The following is a 19,502-nucleotide window of genomic DNA, read 5'->3' on the forward strand; positions in this document are numbered from 1 at the left end:
TCAGATACTTGAAGCATTACAACTCAGATTCTCCAGCTCTCTCCTTCTCTGACGCCTCTCCAGCTCTCTCTCTCAAGCTCACACTCTTGTAAGGTTCCTCTCTGTGAAACCAAAGCCAAAGCATCTTTCTCTTCTTGTTTCCGTAGTTCTTTTATCGTTCCTTGGTTGACTGAAATTATACATGATGATTGTTGTGAATCTTGTGATGTGAAGCTTATATCCTTGAGCCATTTTTTATTTGAAATTATACATGATAGATATTGGAAGGGATTAATATATTAGTGATACGTACTCGTGTGATGTGAAATTATACATGACAGATATTTTTTTTTTTTTGCAGGCTCACACTTAAGCTCACACTCTCAAGCTCACTCTCTGACGTTGTTCCTCTCACTTTTTAAGATGGCAAAAGATGTAAGGCTCTCTCACATTAGTCTTTCTTTATTCACGTGGAGTTGCTTTAGTTTAAGATGGAACTGTCTGGTTGTCTGGAACTGTCTTTAGGTTGTATGGAACTGTCTTTAGGTCTTTGTTTGAGAATATACTTATCTCTTGCCTGTTCTTTTGTGTTTAAGTTTTATTGAGAATTGGTTGGTGTGTTTTAGACTTGGACTCCCGAAGAAACTAGGTATTTTTTTCAACTGTACGCGGAAGAGAGAAGAAAAGGAAATAAGGGTGCTACAGGCATGAATAAAGTAGGGAAACAGAACATCATGAATGCATTTGAGCTGAGGTTTAAGAAGGGATTTTCCGATTGGAAGAGAGACTTTAAGAACAAGTACGACACCAGTAGGAAGAAATACATCAAGATTAAGGCGCTGACTCAAAACAGGACAGGGCTTGGGTATGACAACATGGGAAGAATTCTCATGTCAGATGATTGGTGGAATGAACGTGAAAAGGTCAGTTACACAACTCATTTTTTTTGTAAACAGGACAGGGCTTGTGACTGATCATTGATTTTTTTTTTGTTATACAGGAGTGTCCTGGGATTAGAAAATCCGCGTGCAAAGAGATTGACAACATGGATATGTATGAAGCAGAATTTGGTGGCGTAGTAATAACTGGAGCTGAAGGATGGAGTGCTCAACATGGAGAAGCAAGTTTGAACTCTAGAGTGGGTGGAGATGATGGTGATGAGGAAGCTGATTCTCAGCCAACAGCAGAGCCTCAAGCATTGGAGACAGAAACTCAGCCACCAGCTCAGACACAAACCCAACGCCAAACTCAGCCAACAGCTCAGACTCATTCCGGCGGAAGTTCAAGAGCAAAAAGAAGGCGTAAGGAGAAAGACATGGTTGTAGAAGCTTGTGACAAAAGGACTGATGCTATTGTGGTGAAGAATAGGATAGCAGAGCAGATGTTGGAGCGTGAAGAGAGACAGAGAGTGGAGCGTGAAGAGAGACAGAGAGTGATCTCCATTGAGAATGTGCTAGAGATTTTGTCTGCACTTCCCGGAGTGGAAGAGTGGTCGCCATTGTATGAAGCAGCAATGGAACTGCTTATAGATAGTGAAGAGAACCGTAGGGCCTTTGTTACAATGAAAACATATGAAGCTAAGATCAAATTTCTAGAGCTTAGGACTAAGAAAAAGCGTTTTGATTGACTAGTATGGAGCTTAGGACTAGTCTTCTTTTGTGATCTTGTTGGTCTGACTTTTATGAGTCTTTTGTTATCTTGTTGGTCTTGATCTCTATATGAGTCTTTTGTTATCTTGTTGGTCTGATCTCTGTAAGAAACTTGTTACTTTTATGGCTTTATATATATATATGGAACTTAAGTTTAAGTTTAGTATGGTTGCTTGTTACTTTTATTACAGCTTGTTGTCACTAAAACTGTTACTGTTATATAACATGACTGTTTCTGACTATGATTATATTCAATGTTTTGCAGATGATTAAAAGATGGATATTGGAAGATGAGGATGGTGATTATGACGATGAGCTTGGCTTGTTTGATGTGGCTACTGAGAGAGTGAGTCATCGAACAGATAGAGGAGCAGGATGGCGTTATGTTCAACAACTTATGTATGAATCTGATCAGCAGTGCTATGATATTCTTCGGATGCATCAGAGAACTTTTAAAGCTTTGTGTAAGTTGCTAACTGAACAATATGGATTGAAAGAGTCTCACAACGTCTACCTTGAGGAATCTGTTGCAATGTTTCTTGAGGTTGTTGGTCAAGACAAGACTAAGCGGGTTATTGCTTCAAGGTATCAAAGATCATTGGATACGGTACAAAGGAAGCTTGATGATGTCTTGAGTGCTCTTCTCAAGTTTGCAGCAGATACACTAAGACCACAAGAAGGCGAGTTTGAAAGAGTAAGTCCTGTTGTGAGGAATGATCGTCAGTATTGGCCTCATTTCAAAGATTGTGTCGGAGCACTTGATGGAACGCATGTCCCCGTTCGTCCTCCAAGTCAGAATGCAGAAGCCTATAATGGTAGAAAAGGAGTTACAATGAATGTTCTTGCTATATGTAACTTCGATATGAAGTTCATATATGCATATGTCGGAGTACCTGGTAGAGCACATGATTCAAAGGTCTTGACTCATTGTGCGAGGAATGAGGCTTCTTTCCCACATCCTCCTCCTGGAAAGTACTACCTAGTTGATTCCGGATACTCGACCAGGACAGGGTATCTTGGTCCGCATCGTAATATGCGATATCATATTCCTCAATTTCGTAGAGGAGGACCACCAGTTAGTGCACGAGAGCTGTTTAACAAAAGGCATTCAAGTCTGCGATCATATATTGAGAGGACATTTGGAGTATGGAAAGCAAAATGGAGGATTTTGGACCGTAAGCATCCAAAATATGGTCTGGTCAAGTGGATTAAGTTGGTGACAGCGACGATGGCGTTACACAACTTCATACGTGATTCACATCGGGATGATCAAGATTTTTTAGAATGGGAAAATGTTGATGTTGGAGTTGAAGAAGCTCATAGTGATGGTGAAGAAGAAGAAGAAGAAGAAGAAGAAGAAGAAGAAGAAGAAGAAGAAGAAGAAGAAGAAGAAGAAGAAGAAGAAGAAGAAGAAGAAGAAGAAGAAGAAGAGAAGAAGAAGAAGAAGAAGAAGAAGAAGAAGAAGAAGAAGAAGAAGAAGAAGAAGAAGAAGAAGAAGAAGAAGAAGAAGAAGAAGAAGAAGAAGAAAGAAGAAGAAGAAGAAGAAGAAGAAGAAGGTGATGATGGTGGTGGACATATTGAATATGAACCGAGAGGTGATACAACAATGGAGGCTTTGCGTGATAACATCACAAATGGATTTGGTAGAGGTCGTTTACCATATTAAATCATGTTTAAGTTAATGATTTGATTTTTTTAAGACTTGTTGTAATATTTGTTTTATCAACCAACTTAATTTTATGTTTCTTTTATCTATAAAACATATTTACCTTATTTGTTTGAAGTGATAATTTTGAAAATTAAATGTGTGATTTTATCATATTTACTTCAGTATAATTTTTTTAATATGATTGATTATGATTATAAAGTAGTTTGATGTATTATTTTTATTTTTATTTAGCTTATGATTTATGACATCAAATATTTTTATATTTGACCAAAACTTTATTACCAATTAAGCATAATATTCTTATGGATGTAAATATATTTAAACTACATTTTATTTATTTAAAATACAATTTTACAAATTTTTAAAAATAAAATATGAATAAATGAAAATAGTCGCAGCGTCAACCAAACGAACAACCCAAAACAGCGTCATGCGTCGGCGTCCTACGGCTGCGTCAATTTCCTGCGTCTTCGAAACGAACAACAATCGGCGTCGGCGTCAGCGTCGGCGTCAGCGTCGGCGGCAACCAAACGAACATGAGATAAACGAGTTTGACGCAGCCGCTGACGCCGACGCCGACGCTAACGCTGACGCTGAAACCGGCGGCAACCAAACGAACAGGGCTTAAGTAAAATAATCCACATTAATTGATTGAAAAAAAAAATCAGCTTGGTGTGTGTCTCTCAACAACACCACCACCACCACTTTCTTCCTCTTCTTCTTCCTCCACCTAAAACCTCTCTCAATCATTCTCTCAATCCCTAAAACCCACAACAGATCATAGATCATCCCTTTATATACATATATACAGCCCAACCCCCAAAGTCGCATGACCTTACGAAGCTTGATCCTTGAGATGCGCTCAAGGTCGCATCGCGTTGTGCACGACCTCGCCTCAGCCGCCGACTCAGCTCCCGCCTCATCCGAAGCTAATCGCTGGTCTGATATCCCAGAGGAGCTCTTAAGGGAGATCCTCATCAGGGTCGAGGCTGCCGACGGTGGCGGTTGGCCGTCGCGGCGCAGCGTGGTGGCTTGTGCCGGAGTTTGCCGTGGATGGCGGGTGATTATGAACGAAACCGTCGCTGTCCCTGAGATCTCTTCTAAATTGACTTTCCCAATCTCCCTCAAGCAGGTTCCTCTTCTTATGACCGATCACTGTCTATGTAGCATCTCTGTTTTTTGATTGGATTAACACGTAAAGTTTCGATTTTTACTGATGGGTTTTCAAATTCTAGTGAAAGTTGAATTCGGTTTTGATGTTTAGGTGTGTGGTGTGTGTGTGACTGAGAGCAGAACCTTATCTAACAGAAGATGACTCTGCTTTTGCATCACTGTCTGAATATCTCTCATCTCTGTTTTGATTGGATTAACACATAAAGTTTCGATTTTTATTGATGGGTTTTCAAATTCTAGTGAAAATGGAACTGGGTTTTGATGGTAGATGTGTGGTGTGTGTGTGATTGAGAGCAGACCCTTATCTAACAGAAGATGAGCTCTGCTTTTGCATCACTATCTGAATATCTCTCATCTCTGTTTTGATTTATTTTTATTGATGGATTTTCAAATTCTAGTGAAAATTGAATTGGGTTTTGATACTAGGTGTGTGTGTGTGTGTGATTGAGAGCAGACCCGTATCTTACAAAAGATGAGCTCTGCTTTTGCATCACTATGTGAATATCTCTCATCTCTGTTTTGATTAGGTTAACACATAAAGTTACGATTTTTATTGATGGGTTTTCAAGTTCTAGTGAAAGTTGAAAGTTGAACTGAGAGTAGCTCCTAGTTTATTGGTATATAAGTGTTATCTTTTCGATTCTTCTGTAGTCTTATTGACATGTTGTTTAATAGAAGATAGTCTTATTGACATGTTGTAACTGAGTTTTGATGTTTATTGAGCTCTGCGTTTGCGTTTGCTCTGAAACGCAGAGTGGCTCCTAGTTTATGATATATGTTCGATTCTTCTGTAGTCCTCTAATGAAATGTTGTTTGATAGAAAGATTTTATGGTTTTGTAGCCTGGTCCAAGGGAGTCTCTGGTTCAGTGCTTCATCAAACGTAACCGAGCTACGCAATCATATCACTTGTATCTCGGGTTAACCAACTGTGAGCATCTTCATCTCTTTAACTTGTTCTCAATCCAACAGACAAGAGAGTGGACAAACTGATATGTACTTTGAGAGTCTGATATCTTTCCTCATGTCTTGGATTCTGAAGTTGTTCGATTGACATTTTGCAGCGTTAACTGATGAGGGGAAGTTTCTTCTAGCTGCGACTAAGTTAAAGCACACAACTTGCACTGATTATATTATTTCCTTGCGTTCTGATGATATGTCGAGGAGAAGCCAAGCTTACGTTGGCAAAGTCAGGTGCGTCTATAATCTATATATGACCACGTTCATTAATCTACTATGCGTCTTATCCAATCATTAGCATTTTAAAGCTATGCTTTAACAATGTTCTAGTAAACTAAACACAGTTCTTTTCTGATGTTGACATGTGGAAGATCGAACTTCCTAGGAACTAAATTCACAGTCTTCGACGGAAACATGCTGCAATCGTCAGCGACAACTGGACCCGCGAGGCTGAGAAAGAACAGATCTTATAATCCCACAAAAGCTTCAGCAAAAGTTCCTCTTGGAAGCTACCCGGTCTCTCATATCACGTACGAGCTGAATGTCTTAGGCTCCAGGTAAAAATGAGTTTTCAGATTCTATGATTTTTAGCAACTTTTAGAATCTTGATTTGTTAAATCTTTGTGATGGTATTAATTAACAGGGGACCAAGGAAGATGCAATGCGTGATGGATACAATACCTACATGTGCAATGGAGCAGCCACGAGGAGTATCTTCAGAGTTTCCTTTCCTCGGTAGTACTACTACTCGCTCAGCTTTCTCCAGGTCTCAGTCAAAACCATTACGCAGCGGCGGCTCGAGCCACGTGAAAGAGACACCGTTAGTGCTGAGCAACAAGACACCACGGTGGCACGAGCAGCTACGTTGCTGGTGCTTAAACTTCCACGGCCGCGTCACCGTGGCTTCAGTTAAGAATTTCCAGCTGGTGGCTGCGGAAGCAGCTAGCAGTGGTGCTGGAGAGGGGATGTCACCGGAGAGGCAGAACCAGCGGATAATACTGCAGTTTGGGAAAGTTGGGAAAGATGTGTTCACTATGGATTATGGTTACCCAATCTCAGCTTTCCAGGCCTTTGCCATTTGCTTGAGCAGCTTCGAGACTAGAATCGCCTGTGAATAATAATTTTATCAAAACACTTTGTACTTCCTTTTGTTAAAAGAGTATCTTCTAGCATTTTGTAAATTGTGAAAAAAAAACATGGTCTGTTGTATCATTGTATTTGATGGATGTTTTTGTTTATTCAATTATTCTCCATTACTAGTAAGTAGTCATATAATTTTATGAAGACATTGATACATATAATTTTACAGTAATGTGACAAAATCTATTATATAAAATGCTAAGACTTTCTTATTTATATTACAAATATGAATTTTGGATATTTTCTTCAAGCGGTTTGCAAACTAGATGCACCATTCCCTGAACCTATGCTCATTGTCTGAGCGTTATTAACATCCACTTCTGCTTGATCATATGAGGACAGCTCGAACTGGTTCATGTTCCTAACAAAGACTGTGAAAGCATGGAAATGCTCAGGAGAGAAGAAAACTGCTCCCATTCTCTGGTAAGTGAACAGATCAACTCCAATACTCTCATCCTTCAGATTCTCAACGATCCTCTCAAACCCACCAGGGACCAAGGGAGACGAGTTTTGCCCTGAGACACCCACTCCTTGTTTCTTGCAAGATGTTTTGATGTGTGCAAGTAACGACTCAGGGCTGGAGAGAGAGGCCGGTGACTGATGCTCGTCTGATAGATCCATTCCAGGTATTATCATTCTACAAGAGTTCTCAGCAAAGATCTTTGTTATTTCCTCGTACCTGTCGTGACCATCAGAGCTGTAGAATCCAGCTGTTAGCTCAGAAGGCTGAGATCTCAGCTTGTTCCATCGGTGCAAGAGAGGTAACTTCCCAGACAGAGACACTCCACTCCCGCTAAACGCGGATGAAGCAACGGAGAGGACTCTGTCCGCATGGGAAGTGAGAAGAGAAGAGTACCAAGTCAAGAAGAAATCACCATACTGAGACTCCCAAGACCCTCCGTCTGAGAAGAAGGGAGTTGAATGAGGCTGCTGATCGTAACCAGGAGCATCATGTGGACCACCGAGTCCCCAGAGAGGGTTTCCTTTGGACTCAGCGTAGTCTTTGAGAGCTGAAAGCATGTGTTTATCGTAACACTGGAACTCTCCTGCTCCAGAGAGGTGGTTAGTCTCGTGTTGATGATGAGATGGATACTTCAGCTCACCGTCTGGTCCTAAACCCAACGTGATCCCCGTGATCGTGCTCCCCATGTAGTCCGAGAAAGCAGACTTGAAGCTCTCGCAGAAACCACCATAAACCTCCATAGGAGTCTTCCCATCGAGAACAGGAACATCATCAACCGCAAAGGACAAGCAATCTGTGTACTGTTTCCCATATCTGTCTGTAAAATAGATTCCTCCGATCTTTGCCACCCAATCAGGGAGATTTATCTCTGGATGTTTTGATCCGTGGAAAGAGAGCGACGCGTGAAGCTTGAGTCCAACCTTCTTAACGATCTCAGCAACGGCTAAGTACCCTGACCAATCGTATTCTCCTGGAGCTTCTTTCTCAACGACACCCCAGAAGATAAGTAACTCGATCCCCTCTACTCCGAGCAGCTTCAAAGCTTTGAGACCAGCGGTGATGGCTTTCAAGTGGTTCACGTTGTTGCAGTCGGATACTGTGTCTAGTGGAAGACCAACGAATAGTTTCACGCTCTCAAGCTAAACAAACAACAACAAAGACAAAAACATGTTTACATAAAATTAATATTCATTTATTAAAAAGAGAATCTGTATTAAAAGATGCAATCTTTGCTATTGAATCTGGATAAAGTCTGGAGCTTTATTGAAATTTCTATGAAGAGCATTATTACCGATCTGGAGTTTGAAGTGGGTTTCGGAAAGGAGGGAGCTTGGTCGGAGACGATGGCTTCGCATTTGATAGACCTCCTCGGAGAGCAGCGGACACCGATCTCCTTCCATTTCGAGCTTTGGTGGTGGGTCAAGAAACTAACTCTGTTTCTCGATTCACCGGAGATAACTTGGGACCCAAGTCGAAACCCGAGCTCTCTGTACGCTAATTCTGCTCTGCAGATCTTCGCTTGGGGGTTTCCGATCACTGAAACTTCCATTTTTTCTTGACAAAGAGAAGATCGATACGGAATCTAGAGATATAAAGAAAAGCGAGAAAAAAAGGTTGCAACTTTATCCGAATCTGTCTGAACAAAGTAAAACTGATTACGAGAAAAACAGAAGTGATTTGTGGATTGTCTTAAGGATTTTGTGTTTGGTTTATATAACAACTAGTTAATATCCCGCGCTATAGCGCGGAGTGAAATAGTTTATTAAATTATTTTTTGTATGCTAAAGAATTTGCTGTATAGTCTTTTTTAGGGATGTACATTCCTATATTTTTCAGTTGATCTATTCGGATTTCAGATTTTTAGAATTAGAAATTTAAATTATATTCGGGTATTTACAAATTTTGGTTTAAATTTAGTTTAAATCATTGCGGTTTCAGTTTGGATTCGAGTTCGTATATCCATTTTAATTATGTATTTTCTTAACAAAATTCAAATATACTTAAATCCTAAAAGTCTGAAATAAAATAATATAAAACATAAAAAATTGAATAACATAAAACTAAATATTTAAATTTACATAAATTAAAGATCCATAAAATAATATTTGGCTGAATTAAATATCCGACTTTGTGTGTGTAGTGTTTCTTACCTCAGTTTTTAATTCATAACCAACTATAAATATTTATTGTATTCGTGTACAGGAGTCTCAACCATAGCTAAGTTCGACAATATATGAAACTTTCAATTTCTAAAAACATTTTCACTTCAATATTCTAGTTGATGTAAATCTTAATGATTTTGTAATTTCTTTTCTTTCAAATATGATATTATTCAGTTGCTGTACGGAGAGAATTTCAATTTAAAGGTCAAAAATGCAGAAATAAAAATAACCTGATTAATTTTTTTTAGAAATTATCTTGGATGGAGTTAAAAATTTTGAATGTAAACGCATTAATTGTCAAATAATTGTGAAGTCGACACATCAGCATACTCAAATTAAAATGAATGTGAGACTGACACGTGTCTAATATAGTGTGAACGGATTAAATGACAATGCATCTCTTTTAATATATAAGGGACGATGAGAAGAAAGGTTTGTGGATACAACCGTGACCTCCTGGACACTCCACGTGTCGTCACCAGAATCCTCCCATACTTGTAGCCGCTTATAATTGCATTTTCGTTTTTTTTCTTCTGCATTTTATGGGAAAATATTGATGGTTAAATGCGTCCACGGAAATTGAATTATTAATGGAAATATGTATATTTTTCTTCGTCAACAGAGAAACATATTATGGGGAAATTATTTCCCTTTTTTTTGAGAAAAAAAAGGTATTTCTAGTGGTTTGTATAGTTCCATGGAGGGAAACAAATTAGTGATACATATCAATACATCATAACAATGGACTCCAATGTTTTGAACTTTAAAACAATAAACAATAACTGTTCCAAAAGTAGCATCGATCGAGCTATCTCTTTTAGCTGTATAATTTCCTTTCTAATTTGGTCTAGTGTTATTTGCTTTGGGTTGAGTACAGTTAGAATGTCGAGGCAACTGAATCTTATCCAAATTAACTGTATAAACCTATCATAGCTGGATTCAATGAAACTACTACATCCAGAACCATTCTGGTCGGTGAATATCCAATAATTCATTTGTTTTTTTTAGAGGCTTTTTGTTCTTTTGCTAACATAACTCATTTGTTATTTAAAATTATTTTTCTAGATGATTGCTTGGGCAGTAATATTATTGATGACATGTTCCTCTGCCTACTATATTAGTAACATTTAAACCATTTCTAATCCAACTCAAAATCCCCAAATCTTATCTTGAGGTTTTTATCATTCTAACTCAATCTCAAATCTTCAAATTTTGAAGTTTTGAACAATGACACTTCAAATTTAAGATTTTACTATTCAAATCATCAAAATTATCTATTTTTTTTAGTTTTTACAATTATTTTTTCACAGATGTATCTACTAACTTTACTTAAAATAACTTAAGTACACCAAATTAAAATAAAATAGAATAAATAACGATAAAATTCATAAAATAAAGAAATACATTAAATAAAGCTCACACAAAATAAAAATACATTAAACAAATTTAACATAAATTAAAGTAAATTACATAAACAGAAATAATGCTTGAATAATTAAGTATTTTATATGTAAATTTCTAAAGTTGGTATGTATGTGTATTCTTTTATTATATATGTAATTTATATTATTTGTTTATTATATAATATTGTATGATGTTTAATATATTTAAAGTATGTTTTATATGTATTTATGAAGTTTTATCATTATTACTAATTTTTGTTAATGTAAAAGATTGTAATGTAAATGAATAAACTTCTAAGAATTCTTTTTTGAGAATTATGTTTGGAGTAATCAATTCTCAAATCTTTATTTTGAAGTTTTGATTCCCTTAAAATAACGTTTTGGGTCGAAGATATTTTAGGAAATGCAACGAGAATGCTTCGTGGCCCTTTACGTATCCCTAGACCTAAACAGAAACTTGGCTTTTGGGAACGGACAGAGGTCTTTGGGGCGTGTTAGGTAGATATAGGTTTGAGTTTGGAACATTTGGAACCAAGTATCAATTTCTTCCCACTTGGCACTTGCCACTTGACGATGCGTATACGACTTGCTATTTTTTCGAACTTCTACTTTATAATCATCATAACTGATTTCATCGAAATATCTAAAAGTGATTTGTTTAATCACAATTGTCCAACCACATAACACGTCAACGTTCTAAGTTTCGTGACGCATCCATACACTGTCCCTAAATTGTCCTACTTTCAGTTTGTACTTTTCACTTCTCAATAAGTACTTTCAGTTTGTTAAGTTAAATTCAATCATATACCAATAATCCTTAGTTGAAAGATCACGCTTTTTCCAACAACATATGTACAACATAGTTATCAAAAAAAAAAAAAACATATGTACAACATTTCCAATCTTATTTCGCCGGTGGGTATTTGTAGAAGGCTTGTTTGGTCAAATGTTATTTTGGATGTCTAACCCCAAGCCCAATTATATTCATATCGCAGGCGAGTTGTGTTAAAAGACTAACACGATCATCCTATTAAACATTTTTTTTTTACAATTTCAAACCATTGCACGTCTATAGTACGATGCATATAGAAGAGAGAAGAACAAGACTTAAATCATCATTTTCAAATTTTTCGAACATAATTACTTGATCAAGTAATTTCATATGTCAACACATTAAAAAACATCATGTTGTCTAGTTGTTATATATTGACGAGAGACTTCACGTTAAGTCACCGGACCATTAAAAAAAAGTTAGCATATTAAAACATAGGTTTATTCATATTTAAAACACGAAGTTGGCATAAACAAGTCTCAACAAAAACCAAGAAAAAAAAATCACCAAACAAAAACTCATTAAAGACAGATCCTTCTCATCTAACAAATCATCTCCTCTCCTCTCCATTCTCTAAAGCATATATCATCTCATCGTCCCTAGACTAATCATCTGATCTTAAGGACACAAAAGAAGAATGGGTGGGATGTGCATGTCTGCGGCTTGTGGCGGTGGTGGTGGCGACAACAGTTCGAGTTTACTAACACATCTCCTCATCATGCTAGTTGTCTGTCTCTCTCTCATGGCCGTCTGCACCTCCAACGAACGCCGTATGGCCGTTCGTGTTGTCAGGTGCCGTTGACCAACCCTGAACCAGTATACCATCTTATATCAGACCACAAGTACCCCCACAAAATGATTTCTCCTTTATACATGTATTTTTGGTTCTTGATTAGTGATCACTAATGAATAAAGGTGTTTTGGTTTAGGTTCTTGATTACTAATGAATTAAAGTAAACTTCTCTTATTTTATCATAACTAGTGGATCAGAACCATTAAACAAACTACCGGGGTCAAATTGAAAATAAAGTAAAACATACGGGGCTTTTTTTGAAAATTGATGTGTTTGAGGATGAAGAAGAAGATCAAACAGAGAGTTATCGAGTGGATACAATCTCACATCGTCTCCCTTCTGAATAACTTTTCCTTCACTTTCTCTGCATTGCACAGAAAAAAGCTATAAAGAATGTCACTTTCTTCTCCCTTCAACGTAATCGCTTCCTTCACACCCAAAACCTTCCTCAGAGATCCCAAACTCGTCTCACGATCTCATCAAGTAACCTCCTTTCCTCTCGCTTCCATCTTCCAAACCCACGAACCCTCGACGAATCTCAAGCTCACGAAGAGAGCAGCGAGACTCAAACCAATTTCATCTCTTGGAATATCAGAGACCGATCCTATCCCTCTCCCTCCTTCAGGAACAAAAGCCCTAACGAGATTAACGTCCTGGTCGTCGGCTCCACTGGGTACATAGGCAGATTCGTGGTCAAAGAGCTCGTCAAAAGAGGCTTCAACGTGATCGCCGTGGCGCGAGAGAAGAGCGGCGTCAGAGGCAAAAACGACAAGGAAGAGTTTAAACGCAGGGATGGCTAATTAAAATTTGAATGTTTGTATTAGTCATTTGACAATGTAGTAGTTACATGTGTATCAACGTTAGTCCAAGTCTTATGCATTAGAAAAAAAAACCATTTCTTTGATATATTGTATATACTACATAATCCCAAACAAAGAACATAAATAACAAACAAATATATAGAAACACTTTGACTAAATAACCAAATAAAACAAGAAAATAAAACACTTTCCACATAGTAACAATCTGACCAAAACTATAATCTAAGAAGTATTCAATCAGACACCTTAACTGAATTTAAAGGAATTAAAATTTCCATTTAATTCTACTATTATTCAATTATAATATATATATTGTGAACTATTTTTTGAGTCATATGCTCAAAACCTTTGGAGTTCTAGTATTTGCAGTCAGTCATTTTTGTAAATTATCTTAAGTTTTAGTGTTATTGAATTTATTAATTATTTAAGTCCAAAAATGCTAGTCTTGTTCAATTTTAATATAATGATTATGATATTGTCATTCAACAAAAATTTAACAGAATTGTAATGAAAACTGTACAGAACCAATTATCACCATTTTGTTGTCATTATGATATGACTAATGAGAATTCAAACAAATACTTTAATTTCTTTAAAAGCATTTCTATTATCTTAATTCAATAAGTTAATACCTCTTCCTAATCCAAATAAATCTATTTTTGTTTTGGAAACTCATTCATTAGATACCATTCATAACAGAGAATAACTTTTAAATCTAAATATATGAATATTGACTAAATAAATGGGACGTATATGTATTATCTATTTAAACACACACAAGACCAAAACAGCATGCTCTACCATATACTAAATTCAGACAAAAAGGTAAATATGTTATAAATATTTTAAATTTTGTGAAAAATTTATGAAAAAGATTCTTGTGATTTGACTTCTGTTTTTTCTTTTGGTTCTTTGGCAGGATCTAAATATATTGCATCTCCTAAAAATATAACCAATGTCAATCAGGAATTCATTTTTTCTTCAGCTATCTTCGTTGATGGTGTTTTCTCTAATCTGCATACCCACAATTTCAGGTAATGTATCTATTTGGTTAAAACTAAAATTCATAAATTAATGTAAATAATTAAAAAGATCCAGATGCTCTTACAAATTGAGTCAAATTCAATAAACAAAAATGTGTTGTTTACAATACATATCTCAAAACTGGCCACAATTATGCTTACATTAATTTTCATACTTTGTTTATGAATCAAATAGGAGAAATCAAAAAATGTGGGATGAAATGTTATAGCACACCGGAATGCAACACAACATGCATACATGAAGGATACGAAAAAGGGATATGTCTGCAAAACGATTACGGTAGTCTTGATTGTTGCTGCCAAGGTAATCTTAGATCTAATCATGTTGATTCTCCAATTTGATGTGCTGATCTTACTAAATAATCACTCATGTTATATGTACTTTAAGTTATATGAATAAAAGAAATAGGACAACCGATATCATATCGTCAAAGTTCTATACGCTGATCAATTTTTCTATTTACAATCTAATGAACACAAGAAATAACAATTAACAAAAAAAAATGAATGAGAACATTGATCCAACGCTTTCTGTAACAACCCGTAGCGCAGGGTTGGAGACATGTGACTGCGCCACAAAGTAAACCATTGTATCCTGCCAATAGTCCCATAAATCCGATGACTTTTTATTCTCAAAGGTTTGACATCACATTCACATCAACACTTATTCACAACCATCTCCTCGTACGAACATGCAAAAGGAAGATTGAAAAATTGGTTCCACAAACCTTCCATTTCATCTGAAACAAAATTACACATGTACAAAATCATAATCTAATATCTTCAAAAATAAAGAACAAAATAAAGTAGACCTCTAGAAGACTAGAACCAATCCACTCGTGGCATGTTACCTCAGCTAACATTTTCCACCCTCCAGTCCTTATGTGAATATCCGCTTACAATGCTTTAGCCTCCCTTTAACCTTCTGCCCACAGTCTATACTCACTTATGCCCATACTCGACATGACTCCATCGTATCGGCACCAGTAACCTAACCTTTAACCAGTACCGTACCATCTATATATATATATATATATATAATATATCACTAATGAATAAGGTGTTCTCGTTCTGCTTCTTGATTAGTAATGAATTAAGGTAAATTGGTTTTCTAACTTCTCTTCTTTTTATCAAAATTGCTGGATCGGAATTCAGAACCATAGAACAAACTATCGGGGTCAAATTGTAAATAAAGTAAAACAAACGGGGCTTTTTTTTAATTGAAAATTGGGATGAAGAAGAAGAAGAAGAAAATGAAACGAGTTATCCAGAGAGGATACAACCAATGGCTCTCAGTCTCACATCGTCTCTCTGAAATAACTTTCCTCTCATCGAAGCAGATATTGTACATAACCTCCTCTAAAGGATGTCACTTTCTTTCCCCTTCAACGTCATCGCTTCCTACACACTCAAACCCAAAACCTTCCTCAGAGATTCCAAACTCGTTTCACGATCTCACCACTCCTTTCCTCTCCCTTCCACTCTCCAAACCCATGAACCCTCCTCGAAGAATCTCTTCAAGCTCACGAAGATATCAAGACTCGAACCAATTTCATCTCTTGGAATCTCAGAGACCGATACATCGTCTTCTTCTTCCTCTCCCTCTCCCTCCTTCAGGAACAAACCCCCTAACGAGATTAACGTTCTCGTCGTCGGCTCCACCGGGTACATAGGCAGATTCGTGGTCAAAGAGCTCGTCAAAAGAGGGTTCAACGTGATCGCCGTGGCGAGAGAGAAGAGCGGCGTCAGAGGCAAAAACGACAAGGAAGAGACTTTAAAACAGCTCCGAGGCTCCAACGTGTGTTTCTCAGACGTCACCGATTTAAACTCTCTCGAACAATCAGTGGAGAGTCTCGGCCTAGGCATCGACGTCGTCGTCTCCTGTATCGCTAGCCGCAACGGAGGGATCAAAGACTCGTGGAAGATCGACTACGAAGCCACCAAGAACAGTCTCCTCGCAGGCAAGAAGCACGGCGCGACGCACTTCGTCCTCCTCTCCGCCATCTGCGTGCAGAAGCCTCTCCTCGAGTTTCAGCGAGCCAAGCTCAAGTTCGAATCCGAGCTGATGATGCAAGACTCCACCTTTACGTACAGCATCGTGAGACCGACGGCTTTCTTCAAGAGCTTAGGTGGACAGGTGGAGATAGTCAAAGACGGGAAGCCTTACGTGATGTTCGGAGACGGGAAGCTCTGCGCTTGCAAACCCATCAGCGAGGAGGATTTAGCTTCGTTTATAGCGGACTGCGTGTTGGAAGAGGAGAAGATCAATAAGGTGTTGCCTGTTGGGGGTCCAGGGAAGGCGTTGACGCCGTTGGAGCAAGGGGAGATTCTGTTTAGGATACTCGGGAGAGAGCCTAAGTTCTTGAGAGTGCCTATAGAGATTATGGACTTTGTGATTGGGGTGCTTGATGGTGTGGCGAAGGTGTTTCCTGGTGTTGCGGAGGCTGCTGAGTTTGGGAAGATCGGGAGGTACTATGCTGCGGAGAGTATGTTGATTCTTGATCCGGAGACTGGGGAGTATAGTGAGGAGATGACGCCGAGTTATGGGAAGGATACGCTTGAGGACTTTTTTGAGAAGGTGGTTAGAGAAGGGATGGCTGGTCAAGAGCTTGGTGAACAATTCTTCTAGTTGGGAGAGAATGTTTCATGAGCTGTGTTAAGTGTTGTAACTGTCAAAGATTTGTTGATCCGAACAAGAGTTATGAAACATATAATCACAGGTAATTTTTTCCTGGATCAAGAATATAATATATTATACATTACCCTGGCATTCTCACACATAAATATTAATGGTAAATAAACATAATCATATAAGAACAACAACAAATAGAATCATGAAGAAGACAAATGTGAGTCTTGCTTTTGTGAACAATGATCATATTGAATCATTGATCAGAGTTTTTTTCTTTGGTTGCTTTCTGGTGGCAATACATGAAAGATGTTTGGTGTTTTCATTGAGGAAGGACAGGAGGTGCGACGGCTCTGGTGTTGTAAGATCTACAGTGTCCACATTTCTGACCGATTATATGGAAGTATACCTCTGTTGTGTCGTTACAGTCATTGCACAGTATCCAAACCTGCTCAAATCTTGTCAGTTTTAACTTTAAAATGCTCCTAGTTTTGATTGAGCTTGGTGTGAAGGAGAAAAGATAAAGCTAATTTTACCTTCTTGTCGCGATAATCTGAAGGCATAGAAGTAGCTTCAATCTAAGAAAAAGCCAATTCATAGAAAATTGATATTATCATTCAGTCATGGATCTGAGAGATTTTTTGAGATACTTTATTCAACAACGGATATTAAAATTAACCTCTTCATCCATTCTCTGCCATGTTTTTGACATATCAATCACCGACCTCGAGCAAATCGGACAGCAAAATCTACACACACACAAAACCAACAAGTTCAAAGATCTATCACAATCAACAATAAGGTTTTAAACAGAGACAAGTGTAGATTACTTGTCACGCTTGAGCATCTCCTGATAGCATTCACAGTGCATGGTGTGTCCGCATTTCATCACTGTTGTGTCTTTAAGAGAGTCAAAGAGATACTGCAAGAGCAACAAAGTAATACTCTCATTACTCACTACTAGCACACAATTTGCTAAAAAAGCATCATATGTTTTGCTGGAAAAGTTTAAAGCCTGAAGTCCCTTTAACAGTAGTAGTACCTCGTAACAAATGGGACAGTGATGCCGCATTGAATCCTCAACGCAGCGATGGTTGTTGCGCAGCCCAATCGCATAACAAGAACCTAAAAAAAAGAAACACATAGCTTTAGGAAGGAGTCAACAGCACTTGATTTGTCTGTCAGGAAATGAAAAAAAGTTCGTGGGGCTTTGAAGAATTATACCACACTTCTTGCAATGAAAGAAGTTCTCACGCCCACCAACTCTGCAACACACAATGAAAATGTCAAGTAAAAAAACATCACGCAGTTTCAAAAAAAAAGAAGAAGAAAGATTCTTACCTGCAAATTCCACAGTCATCACAATGGAACTGTTCTTTTTCAGTCTGAAACAGAGGACATATAGGAGCAAATGACTATAATCAAAATACCGAGAAGGAAGACAGATTCACACACGTGTGTAAAAGAAATAAATAAACTTTATTTACATTGTCATCATAGAACTTGCAGATATCGCAGAAGTACTCTCCCATGTTGACACCACAGTTGGTGCAAACTTTGGCTACCTGAATAAAAACAACATTGAAACCAAAACAAAAAAACAAAATTTCACAAGCAGAGCTATACAGATACCCGTTTGACCATCATCATAGGCTCATAAGAATGAATAGTGTATTACCGGCTGCTCTGTATCGCAAACAGAGCAAATCACCTGGAGAGAAAGAAAAAAAAGCTCCAAAATTAGAACTTGCTGAGATGACATGATTCAATTAAGAGGATGTTGTTGTCGTACTTGTTTAACATCTTGACGAACAAGCTCGTGACGGTCATAGATATTACGCAATGTGCTCTGAAATGAAACACACACATAAGAGTTTTTTTTTTTTTTAAAAGGAATGATTTTTACGGTTAGGAAGCACATAACAGGAAAGTAATTTAATAGTGAAGAATATTACAGTGCTCTCATTGTGACAATGGCGACAAGGGAAGACTTCGTTGCAACATGGAGCTCTGATTTGGCATCTCCTATTGTAATGGTCGCACCTGAGAAACGATCTAAATGGATCAGAAAAAGGTTTTAACGGATCGAGACAGATCTACTATGGTTTCGATCGAGCAGACAAAACAAAAGGACGAACCGATTGGGTTCAGATACTAGAAAACTGATTGATGAAACAGATGTGGAAAAAGGTAGGAACTTTTTGATTTAGAGATTAAAATTAATGGAAAATCTACGGATCACCCAGACACAGACAAAGAAACATTGATCTGATGAAGCAGACAGTAAAAGTTGTAAGAGAAACAGAGGAGATGATGTCTTTTTTACCCGAAACCCATTATTCCGAAATGAAGGCGATCATTGGGTGAGGCTTCCATGAGAACACGAGGAGGAGACAAAGCTCGATAGAGAGAGAAAGAGATAGATGGTAATAGGTAGGTAACTCTTTCTCTCTCTATCTATTTATCAATCTATATATTTATTATGCGAAGAACAAGTGGATTTGGATTTGGGATGGTCTTAGTTTTATCGGAATCGCAAGGCCAGGAATGAATAAGAGACCCCACCACACCAAGGTCTTGTTTTTATCGAAGAAGATGAACACAAAATGTTCTTCAATCTTCCTATTTTGCAGAAAAGAAAATGAAAGAGAGAAAGAAATAAAGCTTTGGATCTTTTCGCTTTATCTTCTCTCTCTCTCTCTCTCTCTCCTTGTGAATCTTGTTAAGGGCTATGACATTTGTAGCTTTAAAGAAACACAATAATTTTAAGGGAGAGAGATAAGGTGAA

The 19,502-nt window shown here is 37.6% G+C and overlaps 7 protein-coding genes across 7 annotated transcripts; 5 read left to right on the forward strand and 2 right to left on the reverse strand.

Annotated features, from left to right (window-relative positions):
- Positions 1 to 17: 17 nt before the first annotated feature.
- LOC108832925 (uncharacterized) lies at positions 18 to 2,010 on the forward strand. Its single transcript, XM_056990486.1, has 5 exons — positions 18 to 88; positions 341 to 414; positions 606 to 902; positions 980 to 1,523; positions 1,894 to 2,010. Exons 2-5 carry the CDS (start codon positions 403 to 405, stop codon positions 1,899 to 1,901), a joined length of 861 nt encoding a protein of 286 aa, XP_056846466.1. The 5' UTR covers positions 18 to 88; positions 341 to 402; the 3' UTR covers positions 1,902 to 2,010.
- A 15-nt stretch (positions 2,011 to 2,025) lies between these two features.
- Positions 2,026 to 3,925, forward strand: LOC108825095 (uncharacterized). The gene is made up of 2 exons (XM_056990875.1): positions 2,026 to 2,956; positions 3,858 to 3,925. Exons 1-2 carry the CDS (start codon positions 2,026 to 2,028, stop codon positions 3,923 to 3,925), a joined length of 999 nt encoding a protein of 332 aa, XP_056846855.1.
- Positions 3,926 to 3,959: 34 nt separating this feature from the next.
- Positions 3,960 to 6,671, forward strand: LOC108817388 (tubby-like F-box protein 11). The gene is made up of 5 exons (XM_018590056.2): positions 3,960 to 4,429; positions 5,312 to 5,399; positions 5,533 to 5,662; positions 5,800 to 5,985; positions 6,072 to 6,671. Exons 1-5 carry the CDS (start codon positions 4,127 to 4,129, stop codon positions 6,544 to 6,546), a joined length of 1,182 nt encoding a protein of 393 aa, XP_018445558.1. The 5' UTR covers positions 3,960 to 4,126; the 3' UTR covers positions 6,547 to 6,671.
- A 10-nt stretch (positions 6,672 to 6,681) lies between these two features.
- On the reverse strand, positions 6,682 to 8,712 carry LOC108817385 (inactive beta-amylase 9). The gene is made up of 2 exons (XM_018590052.2): positions 8,323 to 8,712; positions 6,682 to 8,170 (listed from the first exon to the last, which is right to left on the reverse strand). The coding sequence occupies exons 1-2, from the start codon at positions 8,578 to 8,580 to the stop codon at positions 6,815 to 6,817; spliced, it is 1,614 nt and encodes a 537-aa protein (XP_018445554.1). The 5' UTR covers positions 8,581 to 8,712; the 3' UTR covers positions 6,682 to 6,814.
- A 5,327-nt stretch (positions 8,713 to 14,039) lies between these two features.
- Positions 14,040 to 14,427, forward strand: LOC108817675 (putative defensin-like protein 86). Its single transcript, XM_018590431.2, has 2 exons — positions 14,040 to 14,076; positions 14,261 to 14,427. The coding sequence occupies exons 1-2, from the start codon at positions 14,040 to 14,042 to the stop codon at positions 14,425 to 14,427; spliced, it is 204 nt and encodes a 67-aa protein (XP_018445933.2).
- A 913-nt stretch (positions 14,428 to 15,340) lies between these two features.
- Positions 15,341 to 16,847, forward strand: LOC108815128 (divinyl chlorophyllide a 8-vinyl-reductase, chloroplastic). The gene has a single exon (XM_018587782.2). It carries the CDS (start codon positions 15,452 to 15,454, stop codon positions 16,712 to 16,714), a length of 1,263 nt encoding a protein of 420 aa, XP_018443284.2. The 5' UTR covers positions 15,341 to 15,451; the 3' UTR covers positions 16,715 to 16,847.
- On the reverse strand, positions 16,783 to 19,455 carry LOC108817672 (E3 ubiquitin-protein ligase MIEL1). Its single transcript, XM_018590429.2, has 12 exons — positions 19,041 to 19,455; positions 18,670 to 18,757; positions 18,507 to 18,563; positions 18,393 to 18,425; positions 18,202 to 18,279; positions 18,056 to 18,099; positions 17,939 to 17,979; positions 17,757 to 17,839; positions 17,545 to 17,636; positions 17,394 to 17,463; positions 17,251 to 17,292; positions 16,783 to 17,162 (listed from the first exon to the last, which is right to left on the reverse strand). The coding sequence occupies exons 1-12, from the start codon at positions 19,088 to 19,090 to the stop codon at positions 17,037 to 17,039; spliced, it is 804 nt and encodes a 267-aa protein (XP_018445931.1). The 5' UTR covers positions 19,091 to 19,455; the 3' UTR covers positions 16,783 to 17,036.
- Positions 19,456 to 19,502: the final 47 nt, after the last annotated feature.

This window comes from Raphanus sativus, chromosome 7 (genome assembly GCF_000801105.2).
Source record: "Raphanus sativus cultivar WK10039 chromosome 7, ASM80110v3, whole genome shotgun sequence".
Taxonomy (NCBI): Eukaryota; Viridiplantae; Streptophyta; class Magnoliopsida; order Brassicales; family Brassicaceae; genus Raphanus; species Raphanus sativus.